This window comes from Pan troglodytes, chromosome 8 (genome assembly GCF_028858775.2).
Source record: "Pan troglodytes isolate AG18354 chromosome 8, NHGRI_mPanTro3-v2.0_pri, whole genome shotgun sequence".
Lineage (NCBI taxonomy): Eukaryota > Metazoa > Chordata > Mammalia > Primates > Hominidae > Pan > Pan troglodytes.
The window spans coordinates 61244121-61267668 of NC_072406.2; the positions used below are offsets into that span (position 1 = coordinate 61244121).

Here is a 23548-nt window from a genome sequence, read left to right on the forward strand (position 1 = left end):
TTGGTTTGATATTTAAGTCTTAATTTTACCCATGTACATTAGTATGGCCTTTTAAAGGAACCATTTGGCCATAGGTAGCAAAATGGTAAATACTCATACTTTTTAACCCAGTAGCACCACAGCTAGAAATCTCTCATGGATACACTCACAGAAGTACCCAGAGACATGTGCCAAAAGGTGCTCCTGGAAACGTCAGTTGTGAGAACAAAGCCTGTCATGGGGGCGGTGAATCAGTTAGGATCCAGCTGTGCAACCCTGCCCCTTGTTTGCAGAGATGAATGCGAAAGGGCAGTGTGAGCCGGTCTCCAGGGCTGCTGCAGCACAAGGGAGGCTGGGTGGAGAACCGGGTGTACGATGTGATCCCATGTATGATGGAAGTTTTTAAGAAACAAACAACAAAAAAAACTATGTAGGCATATAGGCAGGCATATGGGTAAAACATTTTCTGGAACATACACTGGAAACTGGTGACTGTGGACCCTTCTTGGGAGACTCTTAGGTCATATCTCATGGCCTTCCATGTTGTTTGCATTTTATCCACGAGCAAAACAAGGGGTCGGGGCAGGGATAAAGAAGGCCGAGATGTGGCAGGGGAATTCTGTGTGGGTTGTGAAGGAGGCCCCCAAGCCTGAGGCTGCATGTCCCCTGGAATTCTTGAGGCAGCAGCTTGTTCTGGCATCACAGCGGAGGGACACTGACTGCAAGAACCTAACCTTCAGCAGGCCAGGGTGGGGCAGGAAGAGCTGGATGACAGTCTCCCTGTGCTGTCCGCTGAGAGCTGCTCTAGGATTTGGGAAGTCTGCAGCTTTCCTGAACACCCTGGTCCCGTGAAGCCCAGGCAAGCCCCACCTCTCCCCTGTTTGTATTCTTGCCTTGGTATATTTAGTCACCACCTTGGTTTTCTTTCCCACAGGAGATACCCCGGCTCTGACAGGACCATGCTGCAGAAGTGGCAGGTACAGTAGCTCCTCCAGAGGGAAGCCCTCTGGGAATGCAAACCAGAGAATGGCTCAGGCCCCAGCGATGGAGAGGAAGTGTGTGGATCAACCAAGAAGGGATCTTATTATTTATTTATTTATTTTTTTTGAGATGGAGTTTCACTCTTGTTGTCCAAGCTGGAGTGCAGTGGCGTGATCACAGCACTGCACGTGATCACAGCTCACGGCAACCTCTGTCCCTTGGGTTCAAGCGATTCTCCTGCCTCAGCCTCCCAAGTAGCTGGGATTACAGGCACCTACCACTAGGCCAAGCAAATTTTTGTATTTTTAGTAGAGACAGGGTTTCACCATGCTGGCCAGGCTGGTCTTGAACTCCTGACCTCAGGCAATCCACCCGCCTCAGCCACCCAAAGTGCTGAGATTACAGGCATGAGCCACTGTGCCCGGCTGGGATCTTATTTTTCTAATTTACCAAAATGTCCCAGACATTTCCCTGACCAGATGTCGGTGATGGAGTACAAATCTTGCACATTGGAGTCAGAGCTGGGGAATGTGCGTGTGTGCGTGTGCGCGCACGCGCATGTGCATGTACCTGTACACTATGGATGCCTCCGAGTGGGTACACACACCCCATTTGTGAAGATACACATGTATACAGCCACATAGGGGGTGGAGCATGGGTGTCAATTCTTGTTCCTGGAAGATACACGTGGCTCCCAGCCTGGACAAGTTGACATTCAGCCCAGGGTTCTCAAAGAAAGGAAGAGACCCTAAAAAAGAGGCAGTTGTAGAGATTCGGGGACAATGAGAAAGTAGGTCTTAGTCACTCAGGTCCAAAATCCTCTCCCAAGGGGCAGGTTGAGGAAAGGAGAGCCCCTGAGCATACAGGCCGCATGTCAGAGATGACAGCTGTGTTGGATTGCTCACTCATTCAGCGGCCTTGGTGGATTTTATTCCCAATACGGGCCCTGTCTCCATTTGTGACTGTTCATCTGGAGGCAGAGGGCCCTTAAGAGTGAGCATCACCCCAACAGGCAGGGACAGGGTATAGGCAGTTCCCAAAGTCCCAGAGGAAGCCAGACCATCAAGCCTAGGAGTGAGGGCCTCTGTCTCTGGGACTGCCATGGCCCCTCTGCTTATTTTCTAACCATCAATAGGTCAGCAGTCAGTTCACCCACAACATTTGTGCTATGATTTTAGTCAACTTCTGAGAACTGCATCCAACAGTTAACACAAAACATGTTTTATCCTTGGTGTTGGATGCTGAACTGCATTGGGTTTTTTTTTTTTCCTTGCTGACTTTGCTTCCCGAATATACTTGCCTCCGTTCATACTGAAATTTGTGTGTGGGTCCCTGAGTTGGTGCTGGCTCATGCATGAGATGTGCACAAAGTAACCGAGGGGCTGGCTGCCTGTCCTCACCCACAGAGCCAGGGCCTGCTGCCGAGGCCTGAGGGTGGGACCCATGGCTTTGCAGGAGCATCAAACGTATTTGGTTTATCCCCTTTCTGTCTCTTCTGGTAGAAAAGGGACATCAGCAATTTTGAGTATCTCATGTACCTCAACACCGCGGCTGGGAGAACCTGCAATGACTACATGCAGTACCCAGTGTTCCCTTGGGTCCTCGCAGACTACACCTCAGAGGTAAGTTCCTCACGTGGAAACCACAGCTGCCCTCAGGTGTTCGGACCTTGATAACAGAGACCCTAAGTCAGCATGCAGAGCCTCTGCTAGGAGGTTCCGTCACATGAACCTGGGTACCTGGGCCTAAAGGCTGCTGAAGCTCAGATCTCTTTTTTTTTTTTGAGATGGAGTCTTACTTCATCGCCCGGGCTGGAGTGCAAAGGCGCAATCTCTGCTCACCGCAACTTCTGCCTCCTGGGTTCAAGCGATTCTCCTGCCTCAGCCTCCCGAGTAGCTGGGATTACAGGAGTGCACCACCATGCCTGGCTAATTTTTTTTGTATTTTAGTAGAGAGGGGGTTTCACCATGTTGGCCAGGCTGGTCTTGAACTCCTGACCTCAAATGATTCTCCCGCCTCGGCCTCCCAAAGTGCTGGGATTACAGGCATGAGCCACTGTGCCCGGCCTCAGATCTCTTAACCCCACTGTGGCCTTTGGTATTTGGCTGCCTGGGTTCCTGTCCTGGATCCCCCTGTGGAATGATCAACACAACTAACATAGTTGCTAACATGAGCCCCAGGGGGCTTCCTGGCTTACTCTCCACAGTGAAGGCACCTGATGCCATCTACCAAGATGGTGCCATGGGTCAGCCCTTGTGGGGTGAGGCAGTCACAGGTGAAGTGGGCCATGGAATTTGTTCCTAAAATCAACGTGTGCAGGAGAGGGGCCTGGGAAAGAAAGGAGAGAGAGACACAGGGATACAGACACACAGAAAGGACAAGCTACTCTTGCTGTAGCTTGAGTTCAGTGACAGAGATGATGGTGTCTGGGCCTCATCTGGGATCTGGACTGAGATGTGTAGTGACAGGGGAGGTTGATGGTGAGATGACAAGAACAGATCCTTCATCTCTTTTAGCCTGCACCCCTGGGCCCCAGCAGGCAGGGAAAGGATGGGGAGAAAAACTCCATAGCTGGACCAGGGTGATGTCTGTGCTTCTATGGGGACAACCAAGCTATGGAGCAGTGTCCTGGCTACCCGGGCTCTGGCCATCTGGAGAGGTGCTGGGCCATATGTAAAGCACACAAGGTGGCTGAGCCACTTGTTCAGATGAGCCTGGCCAGTCCTGCATAGGGCTGCTTGGATGGCAGACCTTCAGGATTTGGGAGAAGGAGACTCAGTCCTTTGTGACTTCTCATCCCTTCTTAAGACATTTAATGCAGCAAAACGTTTCTCACTAGCACTGGCTGCTGCTTATTGCACTAATGGCCCATCGGAGGCTGAGGCATTTCAAACACAAAACCTACTCACATGTTGCAAAGTGGTAGTTTGCAAGCCTTTTTTGTTTAGGTCATACTAGGTATTTAAAACCTTGATTATTTATCAACTTAAAAATTAGGAGATTTCTCCTTTAAAAAAATCTGGATTTCCAATATCTTTTGGAAAACGGTGAGATCTGGCAACTAGGAATTTTTCTGAGCTGGCAAGATTGTGAAAGCTGAGTGTGGGTCTCCGTGTGTCCCCTCCAGCACTCACTGGGATCTTAAGAGGGGCCGTTTCACTCTTGCCCCTGCTTCCCCCTGGCTTTTGCAGGCATTTGAGATAGTGACACACTTGGGCCCCAGTGGAGCTTTGAGGATTCACTGCTAGTGGAAAGAAAGGGTTATGAGCCAGGCACAGTGGCTTATGTCTGTAATCCTGGCACTTTGGGAGGCCGAAGCAGGAGGATTGCTTGAGCCCAGGAGTTCAAGACCAGCCTGGCCAACATAGTGAGACCCTGTCTCTATCAAAAATGCAAAAATTAGCGAGGCATGGTGGCACGCACCTGTAGTCCCAGCTACTTGGGAGGCTGAGGTGGGAGGATCACTTGAGCTCAGGAGGTCGAGGCTGCAGTGAGCCAGGACCACTCCACTCCATACCAGCCTGGGCAACAGAGCAAGATTCTGTCTCAGAAAAAAGAAAAGAAGGAGAGATACACAGGTACCTCCTCCTATAAAGAAATGCAAACCCCAGCAATTCTTGGCTCCTCTGCTAACATGCAGAACCTGAAAAGAAAAAGTTTCCCAGAGCACCTGGCCCTGAAACTGGTCCTGTTTTCTCTGCGGTATATTCCAAGAGAGGGAAGGGGTGCTCACAGTATGCTTTCACTGCCCAGAAAGGAGTGAACCTCCAGGAAAAATGAGCAAGTTCCTCTCATTTCCTCCCTGAACAGATGACTTCTAACTTCCTGTAAAATCAGTTTGATTCTAAGCAAGGACCCGGAACTATTGGAGTACATAATGCAGTTTAGGAGCCAAGTGCCTCATAGACAACACGAGTTCTTTTAAAAGTGTCGTTTCAGTAGCTGGAGGCCATGTTCTGATTTGGGTCAACTTGGAACAGGTTGAGTGTGAACTCAATCTTCCCCTCCTCTTATTTTTCATCTCTCCCTTTTTAAGTCTTTGTGGATCACTGGCTCTGGGGCCATAAAACCCCAGCCTGCCAGCTAACCACCAGAGGCAGGTCAGACCAAATGACTGTAATTCAATAAAGAGAACCATAAAACTCAAGAGCGTGGCTCCTAGGGCACAAACGGGTCTGGGGAGTTAACTCCAGCTGCACATCTGCCTTATAGACATTGAACTTGGCGAATCCGAAGACTTTCCGGGATCTTTCAAAGCCCATGGGGGCTCAGACCAAGGAAAGGAAGCTGAAATTTATCCACAGGTTTAAAGAAGTTGAGAAAACTGAAGGTGAGTAGATCCAGCTTGATTTTTGGTGCAGTGTTATTCATCTGGATGCCCTAAAATGATAGTTGATAACAATTAAGGTGGTCACCTAGCCTACAAGTAATTGCATTTGAATAGAGGACTCTAACCTGGTGGTAGGAAGTGCCTGGGGAGCTTCTAGAAAATACTGATGTCCAGGCCTCACCTCTAGAAATTTGGATTTAAATAAGTCCGTTGTGTGGCACAGCCCAGGGGATTCTAACATGCAGCCTGGCTGGAGAAATATAATGCTAAGAGGTAATGACTCCATGCCTAGGGACAGGCAATAGCAGAAGAAACTAACATTTATTCAGCACTGTCTCTCTGCCAGGGGCAGGCCAGCCTGTGTTTGTATATTACAGTGGTCCATTTCAAAGAGAATGAAAGTGAAACTCAGAGAGTTTAAGCAACTTGCTCAAGATCACAGCCTCTAAATGGCAGAGCCTGCATTTGTGTGACTCTAGCTCCCAAACTTTGTCCATCTACACGCCATCTTTAGACGTTTTGCCACATTCACGTGCCACCTGTGATCTTATTGCCTGAGTGTTTTTCTTTAGGTCTGTTCACTTCCTAAACGTCAATGAATATATGTTTTTAATGCCGTTCATGAACACAGTGTAGCACACATATCTGCCACGTGTGAGTGCAGGTAAGGAAGCAGCCCTCAAACATGTGTTTTTGTTGCAGGAGACATGACTGTCCAGTGCCACTACTACACCCACTACTCCTCGGCCATCATCGTGGCCTCCTACCTGGTCCGGATGCCACCCTTCACCCAGGCCTTCTGCGCTCTGCAGGTGAGCTGCCGCCACTCTCTGTACACACACACACACACACACACACACACACACACACACACACACGCCTGTATCACAAGACTAAGACCTGTGCTTGAACAAAGACAGGATGCCTCTGCTAAAAACTCAGTCATTAGCCAGTGATTCCCAGTTGACATTGGCTCCAGGATTCTGGTTCACCAGCCAAGGCAGGCTGTTCTTCCTCAGTTACACCTGCACATCTGCCCAACAAAGTCTTGCAAAATGATTCTAAAAAATAAGAAATGAGAAATGAAAATAATGATTTAACATAAATAAGATTTAGTGGAAAAAGAAAAAGCAGGAAACTTGGAGACTAGAAAGGCAGGCAGTCAAGGATTAGAAAAATAAATACGAGAAGGAACAATGAAAAGAATATGACTCAAGACATCGGAATGCATAAATCTGTACCAAGAACAAACTGAAAGGCTTCGAAGGACAAAACCAACTTACCCACCCATACGCTAACAGACCATTATACCAGCTTAAGGTCGCCAGGTTTAAAATAAAAATACATGATACCTAGTTAAACTTGAATTCCAGATAAACTATAAATTATTGGTTGTTTATACGAAATTTAAGTTTAGCTGGGCCTCCTGTATTGTATATGGCCACTCTGGTGTCCAAGTGTTGCCAGGTTGGTGTCCAAGGCATGGGGGATTTCTGGGACAGAGTCTTTCATGGGCAGTGCTGTGAGGGTGCTGAGAAGCTCCTTTCCCCTCTTCCCCTCACAACCCTATCACTGGGATCCTGCTTCCAAGGAGCCCCTTTATCCCAGGGCACAGCTTTTGAATGGGGAGATAGCCCTCAGATAGGGCAGCTGGCTCGGCTGACTCTAAAGAGAATATAGCACAGGGAGTATGGGCTGCCCCGATCCAGACCCTGCAAAGGTCTGATGGAGAAAAAGGCATGAGCTGGGATGGGCAACAGGCCACTGAACACACAGACTTGCTCTGACACCTAAGCCTCGTCTCAGAAAAGCCTGGGTATCCCAAGAACTGTGAGTTTGGGTCTGACCTCACCTGCGAGGTCACTCTTTATGGTCACTCAGAGGACCTTGACCCTGAGAGACCAAAGGCCACCCTGCATCAACACTAAAGCCAACTCTGAGCCCTGGGGCAGGAATGGGTAGGCAAGGTCAAGGCACTTTCTCCAAATAAGGAGCAAACGTCCTCCTGTCTTCCGTTACTTGGCACAGCCTTCTCCCTCCTTGACGGCATAACACGTCTAGACATTGTATAACCCCCTCTCCCTGGAAATTCACTCAAAAATAATAAATGTGCTTCCCCTGAGCCTTTCTCAGGCAACAAGCATTTTAAGTAAGTTTGGTTTGGAGAACAAATGGTCCCAGAGCTGCACCCCATGCCAGGAATCCCATCCAGATGTTGCTTATTAATCCACAAGAAATGATGATCACCGTTGACGATGATAGTGATGGATTCCGCCGCTGGTTTCTATCCTGGGAATTTAAGTGTTTAAGTGTTCAGAATGCTTTTGGAGTTTCCTGTTGCCCCTTCAGGAGGCTGCATTATAACCCAAAACCCCAGCTCTACCTGTTGCTAAGGATCTTTTCACATCGGGAGGAGACAGAGTGAAATAGAAACAGTCTCAGCTGTGAGATTTACATCACAGCTCTGCCACTTAATAGATGCAAAATCTTCTGCAAGTTATTTTACCTCTGGAAATGAGGGTTAATTATGCACATCTCTCTGGACTATAGGCTGTTGAGAAGATTAAATGAGAAAATGTGCAGAGAACCCCCAGCTCAGGGCTTGACGCTACATAGGTGATCAATCACTGTTAGTTCCCTTCTTCCCTCTGCAATCAGCTAGATCTAATCTGAGCAGGTCTGAACTTGTCCAGGCTGGTCTCCTCTGGTTTAAGCTAATTTAAGGCAGTCTGGACTGCATCAAAGTATTCCAACTTAGCATGAGCTAGACCTAACAGGTGTGTTGTGAACCAATGGGATATCTGGGCTATGGCCACTTTGAAGCTAATCACTGGTTTAAGCTTATTTTAGCCAGTCTGGTCCATTGGTGACCAGGTAAAACTAGTTTGAGATGGTCTAAACCCATGTGAGAGGGTCAGAACCAATTGTCCATGCTTTTAGGTGACACAAATGCAGTCATCTTACCTTGAGCCCTTTTGACTCCCATGTTGAAGTCACTGATGTAACTGAGTTTTGGGGCTCAGATCTGTCTTGGGTAGATTGACCCATCCAAGTTGGAGTCATCCGGGCTGTCTCTACATGCTTCTAAATTGGGTCTCACTTTCTTACTTTTAAATGACTCCTCTAGTGGGTCACACCTGGCCCGAGCCTTTGAACCAGCAAAAGAACCAGCCACCTTCAGCTTTTTCCTTAGGAAAAAAGAATTTTAGCTCTCGAGAGGATGAGTATAAAGGCTACATAGTCTACCTCTGTGGGAGGACACACCAGGCTCCTCTTTGAGAGTGCTGGGGCCTTGGCAGACCTCCTTAAGAATATTCTGGCATCTTCTTGAAGTCAGGATCTTCCCTCCATCCCACCCTGCCTGCTAGGGGGAGGCCTGTATCTTCTCCAGAGACCTTTGCTTCACCCCTGTGGTGGCTGGAAAGGAGCCTCCCATAATCTCAGCAGCCCAAGGCACTACTCCCAACCTGGGGTAGATGAAGGAGTGGGGAAGAGTGAGAGACATGGGAAGGCTGTGGAACCCAGGCAAGGAAGCCAGAGCCAGTGGACATGTAAGAGTCAGCATGGGAAAGTGCACGTCTCCGTTCTGCTTTGAGCGAATGCTACCACCCGCCTATTATCACAGATAAGCCAGAGTGGAGACATACGTGGTGAGCCTGGGGCTCATGTCCCAGCATCCCCAGGGCTGCGTGTCTGACTTTGCTCAGATCGCTTTCTTTCTTAGGGTTCAGTCTCCTTGGTGAGATCAAGGAGGTGGGTAGGAGGATCACCTCTGAAGGCCTTTCCGTAACAGCTCCAATCTCTGATTGCTCATTAAGCACCTACTATGCACCTGGATGCTGCTAAGTACCTTACAGCTGTTATTTAAAATATTTTATACTTATTTGTTGTGGAAAATATGCATAATAAGAAATTTACCCTTTTAACCATTTTTAAGCGCACAGCTCAGTGTCATTAAGTGCATATACATGGTTGTGCAGCCATCGCCACCATCTGCCTCCAGAACTTTTTCATCTTCCCAAACTCAAACTCGGAAACCATGAAACAATAACTCTCCAATCATCCCTCCCCACAGCACCCAGCAACCACTGTTCTACTTTCTGTCTCTATGAATGACTACTCTAAGCCTTTTATAAGTGGAATTATGCAATGTTTGTCCTTTTGTGACTGGCTTCTTGCACTTAGCATAATGTGCTCGAGGTTCATCCATTGTTGCAGCATGTGTCAGTTTCCTACGGCTGAGTCCTGCACCCCTGTATTTGTAGACCACATGTTGTTTATCATTCGTCCATGGCTGGGGTGCTTCCTCCCTCTGATGACAATGAAGGGTGCTGCTGTGAACACTGCTGTGCCTCATTGGACCCTCACAAGCTTGTGAGAGGCTGCTGTGATTAATCTCAGGATACTGAGTCTCCGGGAGGTCACATCCCTCAGGAAATGACAAGGGAGATGAGATGGGTTCTAGCCCTGGGGACACCAAGCCTAAAACACTCATGGTAAATAAAGCAAGGTGGGGTCTACAGAGGTTGTCCAGAGGGGACACAGTGCTCAGAGGAAAGGGACATGTGCCATTTTCAGGGCCACATTTTCAGTAGAATATTGGGGAGTCCCTCGTGCAGCATCACACACAGGTGCACAGGCATGCAGTGTGACATGTAGGCAGTCACCCGGTACTGCAGCAGGCATGCAGTGTGCTGGCTGCATGTGTGTGCAGCGTGGCCCCTGGTGCCCCCAGTGCAGAGTGACAGGCAGCACGACAGCTCTGCCATGGAGCACCTTTGCTGTCACGTACTGTATGCCTGTGTGGCACACCCAGTACGGTCTGCTGGGTTGCAGAGAGGCAGGCATAGAGTTCTCTGGACACTGTGGCCCATTTACCCTGCACTGTGCAGAGACTGTGGACAGCACAGAGACCCCCTATTGCTGTGCGGTACATTTGGAACACTGGGTATAAGGAGTGTTTTATTCCCTTCAGGTTTAAGTGTTCTTAGGTTTGAGCTGGTCTTAGAATTGACACATACTTATATCCTTGATGTGTTTGTTTGTTTTTCTGTCCCAAGCCTGTTATTACAATAAGATTTTTACAATCCAGAAAATATGGTATATACATGTACTGTGTGATCTGAGCAGGTGGCACATGCAGGCAGTGTGACCAGGCATGGGTCAGCTTTGCGCTCTGTTTTCCCCACTTTCTTGGAGGTGTGAACTCATCTGTCTGCCAGGGCAGAGGGCTTGTCTCACCCAGCAGCAGCCCTAGGATGCTGTAGTTCTTTTGTTCATTTGTTTTTTGAGACACGGTCTTGCTCTGTCACTCAGGCTAGAGTACAGTGGCATGATCATAGTTCATAGCAGCCTGGAACTCCAGGGCTCGAGCAATTTTCCTGCTTCAGCCTCCTGAGTAGCTAGGACTATAGATGTGCACCACCACTCCTGGATAATCAAACAAACAAGCAAACAAAAACAAAAACAAAAAAACAAAGAAACAAAAAAAAACACACATTTTGTAAAGACGGGGTCTTATTATGTTGCCCAAGCTGGGAAATGTTATAGTTCTTAGGAGTCTTGCCTGCCTAGAGCAAGTGTCTGTGAGTCTCCAGAAAGTTGAGTCACTAGGAGGTCAGGCCCCTGCTGGGGTCCCAGCCCAGGCACCTGTTTCTGCCCCAGTAAAAGCACCAGTTGCTCTCAGGCCTGAGATCAGACCCACCCGAGGTGGGGCCCAGCAAGGCAGCTGGCACCCACCAAAGACACAGCAGCGGTGGCTGCTGCTGCATTTAATAAGAAACAGAAATAAAGTGCTGTGTTAATTAAGTCACAGCCCATGCGAAGTCAGCTGTTACCAGCAGTGGGGAAGGGTTTTCCGAACCACCTGAGGCGAGATGGCTGGTTTTTGTACAAGACAGATGCTAACTGCAGAGAGAATGGAGAACCGTGGGGCAGTACTTGGCCCATCCTGGCTGTTGACTTAGAAGCTCCTGGAGGGGTCAGTGCCAGGAGTCCTGGTAGAGCGTGTGCCAGGGAAGGCGAGGAACCTGGAGCGTCTGTGTCTGTGCTCACACCGAGGTGGACCATGCCTGCCTCTTCACTTGCTGCCTGCAGCTCAGCCCCTGCCTCTGAGGCAAGCAACCCACCTCCTGGTACCCTAAGGCTCACATAGGGCCAGCCTACCCAATGCAGCCAGGGCTGTGGGGCTAGACATAGAAACTGCCAGCCTCCCTCTGATTGCAGTGCAAGGGCATGGGATCTGTAAGGGCCCAAAGTGTGACTTGAGGAGAATCATTCAGGATCTCCAACGCTGTCTGGTTTTTATCATACAGACTTGAGGAGTATTGGAAAAGCACGTTCAATAGAGACAGACAGTCCTGGGATAATCTCCTGGCTCTAGAACTTTCTAATTGGCATTATTGAACAACTGAGCCTCAGTTTCTTCATCCTTTAAAATAACCCCTAGCTGGGAGGGTGGTGAAGACTAAAGGAGATATGGCATGAGCCATTTTGGCTGACCTGAGTGTCCCCTACGTGCCCACCCTCCTCCTCCTAATGCAGACAGCGTGGTTTCAGCAAGTCTTGACGGGTTCACTCATTTAGAAAAGAGCCACGACCTACAGGAAGGAAAGCTAATGGCCACTCTGGGGTCATCCCGTCCTCTGTGAGAGCAAGACCAAGGAGGCAGCTGGACCAGTGCGTGGGCTTCCCAACGCCATGAGGGTCCTATGCCTTTAGCTTATTCAGTAGCGTGTCAGGGCCTGGCTTTTTCCTGCAGAGGCTCAGAGAATGCTGGGTCCAGCTTTCCTTTCCCCTCACACATTTGCCCTGTTACTTCGGAGGTGCTGTTGCTACCAAAAGCTGCCCTGACAGTTCAGGCTCTCCTTCCTGTTGTCATCCCACAGTCCTTCAGATTCCCCACCCTCCTACCTCTGCCCTCGGCACTGGAAGATCCCGCCTCTCCTCACTTCCCCCTGTACCCCACCTCCTACCTTCGGTAACTTCTATCCCCTTCTCCTTTGGAGCTCCTGGTTGCCTTCCCCATGCACACTGAGATCAGGGCCCAAGCCCAGGATTGCTCCCTAGTTCTAATCCTAGTCTGTGCAGGGAAAAGGACACAGGGGCTGGGTTCATTTGGCACCTCTTTCTATGTGCCTGCTTCATCGCATGAGATATGTTTCTCTCTCTCTCTCTCTCTCTCTCTCTCACACACACACACACACACACACAATTGCTTTCACACCAACAGCTATCTTCCAGGGTTCATAGACAAGGGCATGGGCGGTTAAAGAGATTAAGAAACTCACTTGAGTTCATCCTGCAAGTAAGTGGGCACTGAAATTCCTGCCCAAACCAGTCTGCTTCTGAAGCCAGTGTGCTTTCCACCGTTGCATACTGCCTCTTTGATTGGCTAAAGACAGCAGGTTAGATCAACTGATATATCAACAGGGTCCTGTAAGTGAGTTGTTTGCATGGGTACTTTTAAATTACTGGAAAGAATATCTGCAGTGAGAATGGGTTGTCAGCCTGCTGATACAACCAATTCCATATCCAGATGTGGCAGCAGGTTGATTTGGATCAGTGTTATCAGGAAGGAAGAATAGACTTTCTAGCATATATTATAGAAATATCTGTGCATCTTGGTTTCCTTCAGCATGTGCAGTTACTGAATTTCCTGTGAATGTGGGCCAAGAATTGAAGCCACATTGGAGAGGGGTTTATGAATGTCTAATAGTGATTGAAATGCTCATCCATAGGCAATGGTGCACATAGACTTTGTGTCCTCTCATGAAGGGAGTATTTCTTTTAATATAGAACATTTCTTTTCAGGTTTTCCAGCTTTAGCCATCATACCGTAATTATAGACTGTCCCCTGATTTTAACTTGGATCAATGTGCAGGAATAGTCCTTGCTAGCCACTTCTTTTCCTATTATTTTGCCCTCAATTTTGCTTCATCTCTTAGCAATATTTAGCACCTCCTAAAGGATTTTAATTGAGAAGAGGTACCTAGGATTATATTGTTTCTGAACTCTTCAATATTCAAGATGTTCCCACATCTTTACATGTGAGTGATGTCTTAACTGAGCACAAAATCCAACAACTGTAACCTTTTGCCTCAGAATCCTCTAGGCTTGGCTGGCTCCATTTTCTTCTGGCCTTTAGTCACATGGGAAAACCTTCTGCCAATAAGAAATTGTTCCTTTGTTGGCAATAATAACCTTGCTATTATTTTTTACAGTTTGTTTGGATACAGGTAGGATTTGTTGCAGAACAGATTCTAGAGCAGCTCTTGGTTCAGGAATTCTCTTTGATCACTTTGTTCCCTTCCAAGTTCTAGACTTAATTGTGCTGGTTTATTTCATTTGGGTCTGGACTTTCCTTAGATAGACACTCTGTAAACCTTGACTGGGTCTCTCTGCCTCTTACCTTCTTGCCCCATTTTTCCCTCTTCTCTTTCTTTCCTCCTTCCTTCCTTTCGGAGAATTCAATCCTAGCTGGGACTGCTCGCTGGCAGCCACCAGAGTTTACATCAACCCACAGACTTACAATACAAGTAACAAAGCAACTCCACTTTTTCTTCTAGGGAATTTGGTGTTTTCTTTTGTATTGCAGAAGTGAGAAGACCCATTAATTTTGAAACAAATGTATGCAAATACATTTATTAATGTAGCAAATAGGAAAATCAGTTATTGCTTCCTTTATAAATAATACAGGCCTAAGTTTTAAAGATATTACTTTTGCTAAAATGCATTAGACAGCTGTGAAAAAAATAACAGTTTTCTTTGTGGTAATATCTTTAACCAGATTTGTAGCACTAACAATATTTCGTATGTATATATTATTTTTATTTAATACAGGTAATCTTTTTATTACCAAATCATATTGTTTCTCAGGAGACTACCATCAGCATTCATAAAAGCTGCAAAAGGGAAACAGGACGAGGAGAAGGCATCAATCTCCCGCAGATGCAAGGCTTGGGCTGCAGATTAAATATACAGTGCTCCTAATACATTTCAATGAGTGACTCGTTAGGTGAATATTTATTTCGACACCCCACCCCCATTTTATTTCCATTTCAATTTAAATTTGATGGTGGACGTCATTCCCTAATTTCAACCAAGAGCAAAGCGACCTTGGGGAAAAGCCACATGTTTAAAGCTGCCCATGTGCTGTGTTTGCTTGAGTCAGTGTCCCTGTCCCTGTGCGGGGAATGACCCACGGATCTCACTTGATCTGACTCAGTAAATGGACCAGCCAGACCATGACCCTCAAGATGTCCAGGTGTGGCCACCTTTGGGTGTGTGGTAGGTTCCCCCCTCTCAGAAAGAGCTGAGTTCCCCCTTGGCCCACACGTAGTGGCTTCAATTTGCCCCAGGTCCAGGGATTCCCCAGGAATCTGGCATGGGGCAAAGCACGCCCTGTGGAGTTGCATCCATGGGTTTGCCCCAGTTCTGCCATTCACTGCCTTGGGAAAAATCAGTGCACTTTGAGGAGCCTCCCTTTTCTGGTCTGCAAAATGGAAACATCAATTCCTTCCTGATGCAGCTGCTGTGAGGATTAGGAGAGATCATCTGAGCATGGACCAGACATGCCAAGAGAAGGCCCCTGCCCTTTCTTACCTCCACCCACCCCTGCAGCTGCCCCCAAGGCTTCCTTGGGTAAATGCAGAGGGAGACCCTCAGCCCTCTGAGCAGGGAAGGGAGTGGCGGGCACAGAGTGGGCACTGCTGTGGCCCTGCCCCTTGTTCCACATGTGTGCTCTGCAGAAGATGGCAGAAGGAGGACAAGTTTTTGTTATACAAAGGCCCAGCCTTGATGGGGACAAGTGAACTATTGAATCCCAGGCAGAAGGCTATCCCAAAACTTACTTAGACCCAAGGCTCAATTTCAGAAACTGTCTCCTGAAGTCCCTCCACCCCCAGCACCTTCATTTCTCTAACCAGGACCTGGAGGGAGGCACCTCTCTGCCTCCTCCCAACCCCCAAGACCACCTGGTGAATAAGGATAGCATCAGCTGAAGAGTTTGACAATTCACATGAGAGAATCTGGGGAAAGAATGTGCCTGAATTCTTACATGGCCCAACCTCGACAGCCAGGCCTGGGGCTGTACCAGGCCACCTGTGGCCATGGGCCTTGGGACCAGGGCTGGCCCTGGCAGAGGCTGTGGACATCATGTCCTTTGTGGACCAGCCTCCTGCCCCTTGAACCTGAAATTTCTCCATCTCTCCACCCTCAGACCCATTCTCTCTTATCGAAGCCAAGACCCCTGGTCCCAGAGTCTCCTTCCTGCCCACGTCTCTCTCTCACCAAATGCCATGAGCTGTGTGTTGGATGTCACCAGGGCCCTGCCCTAGCGAGCTCTCCTCCCTCCTCCCTTCACCCACCTCCCTCTGCTTCTTGCTCTCCTGCCACCTCTGCTGCTCACCCAAGCCTTGTCCTCTGCTCAGAACACTGCCATATTCCCCATCAGCAAGCTTCCAGACTCACTTCCGGGGCGCCTCTCCAGGAAACTTCTGCTGACCTCCCACATAGAAGGTTCACCCACTTCTTTGTCCTATGGTTGGTTCTTTATTTCCTGCCTGTGGAACTTGGCCATGAGCCTCTCAGGAGCCGAGTCCCAGTCACTAGCACTCTTGCTGCCTCTTGTTGAGCACCTAATTCAGAGCTGGCCCTCTGCAGTCTTGGAAGTGCTCAGATGTGGTTTTCCTGTTTCTGATATGAACTCAGATTTCCATGGGAGGGAAACATGGATTGATTAACACGGATCATGCATTCTGCCTTGAAGCTCTGGAGCAAGGTTCCAGAGACTAATGAAGGAACCGGTGGCTGGAGAACCATGGCACACACATCTGGGCTGATGGGTACACGTGTGTGAGGAGAGTAAATGAGAGGAGCTAATGGTGGAACCCGTGCCTCTGAGGCAGAATGGACGGTGCCTGGCCAGCAGGAGGGTGCCAGTGAGAGCGGCTGGTCATGTTGGCTCCATTTCCCCCAGGGCGGAAGCTTCGACGTGGCAGACAGAATGTTCCACAGTGTGAAGAGCACGTGGGAGTCGGCCTCCAGAGAGAACATGAGTGACGTCAGGGAGCTGACCCCAGAGTTCTTCTACCTGCCTGAGTTCTTAACCAACTGCAACGGGGTAGAGTTCGGTAAGTGGAGGCCTGGTGAGGCCGGGTGAGTGGCGTTGCAGGGTGCTCTTTCCCACAGCCCCTGGGTGATGACCAACATCATCTGGACCTTTGCTAGGCCCTCCCCAGGACCTCAACTTCGGGTGAGGTCTCCACTGGGCAGCAGTGCCCAGAAGGAAAGGTGGTTGCTGAGGAAGTGCGCTGGCCCCAGGCTGCCAGGACAGTGCTGAGCCACCACCCGACCTGCGACTTTTCCTCCGAGGGTCCCAGGTCTCAGTTGGCAATGAGGCAGTGGCTGAGACCAGGGGCTCTTCTGTGTAGCCCAGGCCTGGCACTGCCTTTCTGCCTCAAGACTTTGGGCAAGCTCCTGCCCCTGACCAGTCCCATTTCCTCCATGTCCCACAAATGGGTTCATGTGAACTCCAAGGGCAGGACCCAGAGATGCTGGGTGTCCTGGGGTAGACTGCTGGGTGGGATCCCAGGGCAGCTGGACGGGCACTTCTGGCAGCTCCTTCCTGAACTGCAGGCCCCAGCCTATGATGCAGCAGGGCTTCTTGCTGCTATAGAGGTGGAACAAACAATCTAGGAGACCACGGTGGGTAGCTCCCCTGGGGACTGTTTGTACGTCTCGGAGCCTCCACTGCAAACAGTTGCAAGGCTGAGTCAGGGCAATTTGCAGAGCAGATGCGTGGTCACAGCCTGGGCAGGTCACCGGCCTGGCTGGGAATCATCTTCTGCAGAGAACACGCATGAGCCATCACCAATGCATACCTCGGGCTCTAGAGCCCCCCCTCCTCAGTGTTCTCCTTCTGCCTCCGGACAGCACATAAGGGCATGCACCTGAGCCAGGCCAGATGCAGCCCCGGTAGGGGGTACAGCAGAGGAGATTAGTCCCTGCAAAACCTTGTGCAGGGGTTTTCAGCCCTAGATATGCAGCCCACATCCCTGAGGAGAAGGCCAGACAGTGAGCCAGGCCCCGTGAGTCTGACCTATGGAACCTGGGGACCTTGGTGGTGTTCAAATCGTTAGACACCTCACATGCGTCAGGGGTGAGAAGTGAACAAATTCAAAGGATGGATCCCCCAAAGCGTGAGGAGTCCCACAGCAGGAGTCACTCAGGGAGGGTGGCAGCCAGGAGGAGGCGGCTGGCCAGCCTGGGGTTAGAGCACTGACCAGAGTACCCACTCTGTCTTGGAAATGAAGCCAGACTCTTCTGCAGGAGGCATGATGGGCTCAGCTGCAGAAATGATGGCTCCTACCAGCAATGGAGGCCAAGAGAGCAAATGTCCTCAGAAAAGTCAGGAGAACAAGTGGTTATTGAGCACCTACTGTATATAGGGACCTTTTTTTTTAGGCACTGGGGATTTAGTTGGGTCTCCTGGTATGGCATGTCCTGAAGATGTTTACATTCTGTGTGAGGATAGGAAAAATGGAAGAGAAAATATAGACAATTTCTATACTGTAAGTGAAACACTGTTGGATGCTGAGAAGTCCTATGAGGAAAATAGGTAGGAAAATGGTTTGAGGATGACTCAGCAAGACCTGAGTTTCTCTGGTCCTCAGGAAGGACCTGTTGAGGAGGTGGCAGGTGAGCTGAGATGAGTGATGAGAAGGGCCAGGCCAGGCAGCTCAGTAGCCAAGAGAGAGCAGGGGAGCTTTTATTCCAGCTGCTTCTTGCAGGCTCTGGGGAGGTCAGGCAAGACTGTAGCTCACATTTATGGAGTAGCCATCATATGCCTGACGTCGTTCTAAGCATGTGATGTGTATTTTCTCCTTTAATCATTATGCCAGCCCTATGAGATAATTCCTGTCATCACCTTAAATTTTACAGGTGGAAAATGAATCTCAAAGAAGTGAAGTGGCTTGTGCAAGGTTGGGCAGCTAATGCGGAGGAGGGAGACTTGGGTTGAGTCCAGCCTCCTCATTCTACTGTCTGGGGAATCTCTGTCTAAAAACCTTGCTGTCCTCGCCTTAAAAACGGAGAGAAAATGCATAAATTATCAAGTTAGAATGAAGATTCAGTGAGGTGATGTGTGGCCAGGGCCTAGCCTAGCTCCTGGCGTGGAGTGAGGTGCTTAGAATTTGCCAGCTTGCACCACTATCACTGTATCTCCTGATTGTTTAATGCTGTGTAAAAAGCACCCAGAAGAAAGGCACAGTACAGTGGAGAGGAAGATATACCACACTGATGACACTGAAATCATTTCAGATGACTTGCAAAGCAAGCACTAGCACTGCCTGGGAAGCAAGGAGGGCCTCCTGGAGGAGGCAAAGGCCTAGAAGCCGTGCTGAGGGGTCATTCCAGGCAGAGAAGGTTGAAAGCAGTATGGTCTGCAGAGAACATAACTCACGTTCAGACCTACACAAAATCAGCAATCCTGGGCAATGTGTATTTTACATCCCCCAGTTCCTAGCCTGGTTTGAGTTACCCAAATCTCTGCTGCTTCTCATCCCATGCAGGCTGCATGCAGGACGGGACTGTGCTAGGAGACGTGCAGCTCCCTCCCTGGGCTGATGGGGACCCTCGGAAATTCATCAGCCTGCACAGAAAGGTGAGTCAGGCCAGGACCCCTGGTATCCTGCTGGGGACCTGAACATCCCCTCAAGTTCCACCGAGGCTTTCTGTCCAAGTGGAGGGCCAGTGACCAGCACTGTGAGGCTTATGTCTGGAAAACCCAGGGAAGGGATGGGGTCTATACCTTAGGTTGGCAAGGAAAGGCTTGGGCTCTGGGCTGTTTCAAGAGCTCCAGTAGACCCTGCCTGGGTGCCAGCTTGGTGAGGGTTTCACTGGAGGAAGTGAGCTTAGTGCCCTGGAGGGCAGGTCAGTGTCCTCAGCCAGCCCTACAAGAACATCCACTCCCTGGGCCTGACTGCTCAGCATAGTTCAGAGAGGGTTTGGAGCCTCCCAGGGACTCCCACTGGCCAAAAATTTTCCAGGACTGGGGAGAAATTGGCTTATTACCCAAAAAACTGGACATGGGTAGAGACCAGAGGTCATTAGGGACACATGCTGAATCAAATTTCTGGGTTAGTTTAAGCACATGAAAGACGTTCAACATCATTGGTCACCAGGGAGAAATAAATTAAAATTACCATGAGATGAGATGCTATGACATACCCACCGGAGTGGCTTAAATTTAAAAGACCAGTGAAACCAATAGTTGATGAAAATGTGGAGCAACTGGAATGCATGAGACATCAATGGTGGGAAAAGCAAAACGGTACAACCACTTTGTACAAAAGCTTGGTAATTTTTTTTACAAATTTGCAGGTGCATTTGCCATATTACCCAGCATTTTCCCTTGTAGATATTTACTCCAGAAAATTGAAAGCATGTCCACACAAAAACTTGTGCATGAATCTTCACCAGGTTTATTCAAACTAGTCAAAAACAAAACTCAAATGTCCATCAGCTGGTGAACAGATAAACAAATGATATGTCCACACACACACAATGGAATGCTACTCAGCAGTAAAAAGGAGCAGATTTACTGAATCAGTTTACACAGAACAACATGGATGAGTTTTAATGCATTATCCTACATGAAAGAAGCCATAATCCAGGGCTACATATCATGTGATTTTTATATACAGGCATGAAATGTGACATTTAGAGGCAAACTATAGGGACAGAAAACAAATTAGTGGTTCCTAAGATCTGAAGTAGGAGAGTGACCACAAAGGAACACACGGGGGTACTTTTTGAGCCGAGGGAAATGTTCTATGTCTTGACTGTGGTGATGGTTACATGGCTGAATGAATTTATAAAAACACTTTGAACTGGGCATTTCAAAAGGGCAAGTTTCATTGTATGTAAATTACACCTAAAAAGTAAAAATAACCTGAGGCAGGTCTGACTAGTGGCAACAAACCTATGCCTTTTCCTGTCCTTTTCTGCAAAGAGAAAGTTCTTCTTGTTTTATTCTTGCCTCTGGAAACTCAGTGATAGGAGTCATCCCTCTCAGAGCCCACTGTCTTGAGTACTTGGGCCAGAGATTAATGTAACCGCAGGCAGCAGCAGCCATAGTCTGATAAAAGACAGAGGTACACATGATTCAATTGACCAGAGTGTTGCTGGAATGATGGACCATTACATCTAAGCTGGATAAAGATGTAGCCAAAAACAGGTGGGTGCTGATATAATGCAAAGAAGAAAAGGGACAAGGGGACCTGAGGTTGTGACAAGGTAGAAGAAGAGCCTTAGGAAGCATGTAAACACCCAGAAAGGTGAGGAGGATGTGACTTTTGCCAAGTGGGTGTTTGAATGAGTGCTTTAGAAGATGAGGCAGTTATGGATACTGACATGGGTTAAGGTGTGGCCATGGGAATGGTGACTTTAGGTGGAATGAAGGCAAAAGTCTTTGGAGATGTGGAGCTTAAGGAACCGAGAGGCCAGAGATCACAGTCACTGAGGATGATGGCAGATCTTGGAGAAGAAGGGAAGGTATGGCCAGGAATCACCATCTTTGATGAATGAGGAGAACAGAGAGAAGTTGTTGGAAGACAGCAGTGAGGATGAGGAGTGAGTACAGCTAGATCTCATGCAGCACAGAGAAGCAGATCTTTTGTGATTTTTTTTACAAGAGGACAGAGGACCAATACTCTGGAGGTGGCGATAAGGACTGAGGAGACACCAGCCCAACGTCCTGGCCCCAGACATATGGGTTATGTCCAGCAAGTGGCCACCACTTGAACTTGCTGAATGAGAGCTGGTGGCCCTAGGGAAAGCCAGGCTTCATCTAAGGAAAGGAGGTGGAGGAATGTTTGGGAAGAGCTTGAGGACGTGGGATATGTGTTGGCTAGCAAGAGGTAGGAAGAAGGGCCAGCAGAAGGGTCAGCTGTCCTGGCCTATGATCTGCCCTCACCTGGGTATGCCTTTAGTGGTTCTGTGGCAACCACCAACAAATGCCTTCATGCAAACATCTCCAGAAGTTCATGAGGTATGCCCCAAGCCAGGTGGTAGGCTTGGGAGAGCCATACCTTTCATTACCCCTCGTATGACATGACTCAAATGTGGCCTTCTTGGCTCCAAAGCCACTTTAATCATAGACCTCAGAAAAGCCAGTTTAGCACAGGTGACCTGGCTTCTTCAGATCCAGGTGTGTAGGGCAGCTTGTCCTCCCAGAGGACCAACAAGGGGAGCCCAGACAATCCCAAATGGACATTTTGAGGCTCTGGGGATCTAGCCCTGAAGCTAGGTTCTATTCAGTAGAAACAGGTGCCACCTCTCAGATAGATTGTGATATCGAGACACTGGGCCATACTTCCTCTTGCTCATGTGTGACACCTGATGAGAATTATTGCCAACCTGGGTCCCCCATTCTGAGCCAGTGCCACCCATCTGGGCTGTATGCATGAAAGATCCAGCATGCTTGGCTCTTATGCTAAATTCTTTGGATGACACCTTTTATGAGGGGCAGATGTTGCTGACTTCCGGTGGGAGCTGTGGTCCTGAACGGGATGAGGTTTACTTCTCACTTAAAGGTTTTAAACTCAGATCCAGGCTCCATGTTTGAGCTGAGAATGTCTCCTGTCCTCCCATCTGGAGACAGTGAGCCTGAGCATGGACAGAATGTTCCTCAGGTCTGTGAGTGCGTGGGTGAGAAACTCTTTGCCTGCTGCATGCCCCTAGCTAGACACAGCTGCCCCAGTGAAGGAAGTTCACATTCCTGGGGGCTAAATTGCACCTCAGAAGTAGGTTCTATCATTTTTGTGCCAGGGATGATTTAGAAGATGCCCACACCCATGTCCAGAATTCCCCAGTAACTGAGTGAAGTGAGATCTGCTCAGTGAGATTGGATGCCCCTGTGAGGTTCTGAGGAACGAAAACTGGGGGCTGGAGTGTTAGGATCAAAAACCACACATGAGCCTGCCCTAGAAGTGGGTTAATTATACCTGCCACCAAAAGGCGGTGTTCATGGGAGGAAACAACACCTGTGAAACAGCCAGTGCCTGGCATCGTATGTGCTTAGTGAAATCACCTAACTCCTGGAGCTCCCTGTGTGTCAGCCGTGGACGCAACTTAATTCTTACATGAACCTGCTAAGAGGGTACAATTGTTCATTTTACAGATGAAGAAACCAAGGAACAGTGATGTTAAGGAATGTGTACACGGCAGCACCCACACCCACTGTGCTCGACAGCACGGTCTCCTGATCACTGCACTTAGCCTCCGCCTCCTGACACTCTCTGGTCAGAACCAGCTCTCCTTGTTTCATATGTCACATCTCAGCAAGACCCCAAGACTTTATTTTCAGCCTTGTCTCTTTCATTTAGATGTCTTTCTCAGGCCTGCACCTCATAGATACTGTGGACACCATGGTTGTTTTATGACATGGTTGAGCTGGGGTGGTGAAAACAGTCAGATCTGATTTGCTGCTGGCTGGAGACAGGACTAGGGTGGCCCTCGAGTGGCTGGCTCATCCTGCCTCTTTGTGCTCATCAAGCCCAGGGGCCCATCAATTATCTCCTCTGTGCAGGGCCAGCACCCTGAAGCATGTGCCCCTTCCAATCTGTGCAGTGAGTGCATAAGTCCATGAGTGGCCTGGGTTTTAATGCTCTTTGGGTTTTTGTTCCAGGCCCTGGAAAGTGACTTTGTCAGTGCCAACCTCCACCATTGGATAGACCTTATTTTCGGGTACAAGCAGCAGGGGCCAGCCGCAGTGGACGCTGTTAATATCTTCCACCCCTACTTCTACGGTGACAGAATGGACCTCAGCAGCATCACTGACCCCCTCATCAAAAGCACCATCCTGGGGTTTGTCAGCAACTTTGGACAGGTGCCCAAACAGGTACAGCATGCCTTGTCATTTGCCTTGCTTTCTCAAAAGAGTGTGTGCAGTGTGAGGACATTCTCTCCTGGGGTGAAAGTGAAGGAGATGGCTGAAGAGGTGAAATGGTCCCCCATCATCTTCCTGTGCTTTCAATATCAGGCTTAACCCTCAGTTACCACCTGATGTTGATGCATATGATGACATCATTAGTGAAACTAGTGAAAGTTGTGTTTATCTGTGACTGATCTGATTTTAGACCCTACAATAGATATGTGGTAACTAATTACTTGTGTTCGTATCTACCCTACAGGTTTGTTGTATCCAATGACTTAAGACATATCAAGTGTTTGAAAGTGCCTGAAATATGACCAGCA

General features: G+C 48.8%; 1 protein-coding gene across 12 annotated transcripts in view; it reads left to right on the forward strand.

Moving 5' to 3' along the window:
- The window catches only part of WDFY4 (WDFY family member 4), a 298286-nt gene that overhangs the window by 255939 nt on the left and 18799 nt on the right, over positions 1–23548 (forward strand). For all 12 annotated transcript variants that reach the window (XR_010146870.1, XR_010146871.1, XM_016918236.4 and 9 more), the window contains 7 exons: positions 914–956; positions 2463–2582; positions 5173–5290; positions 5993–6102; positions 16269–16422; positions 18862–18953; positions 22980–23192. Coding sequence is in view for 10 of the 12 variants with exons in the window: in XM_016918236.4 (XP_016773725.4) it covers positions 914–956; positions 2463–2582; positions 5173–5290; positions 5993–6102; positions 16269–16422; positions 18862–18953; positions 22980–23192 (850 nt within the window). In the remaining 2 variants the exon portion in view is untranslated. The remainder of the gene's footprint in view (positions 1–913; positions 957–2462; positions 2583–5172; positions 5291–5992; positions 6103–16268; positions 16423–18861; positions 18954–22979; positions 23193–23548) is intronic.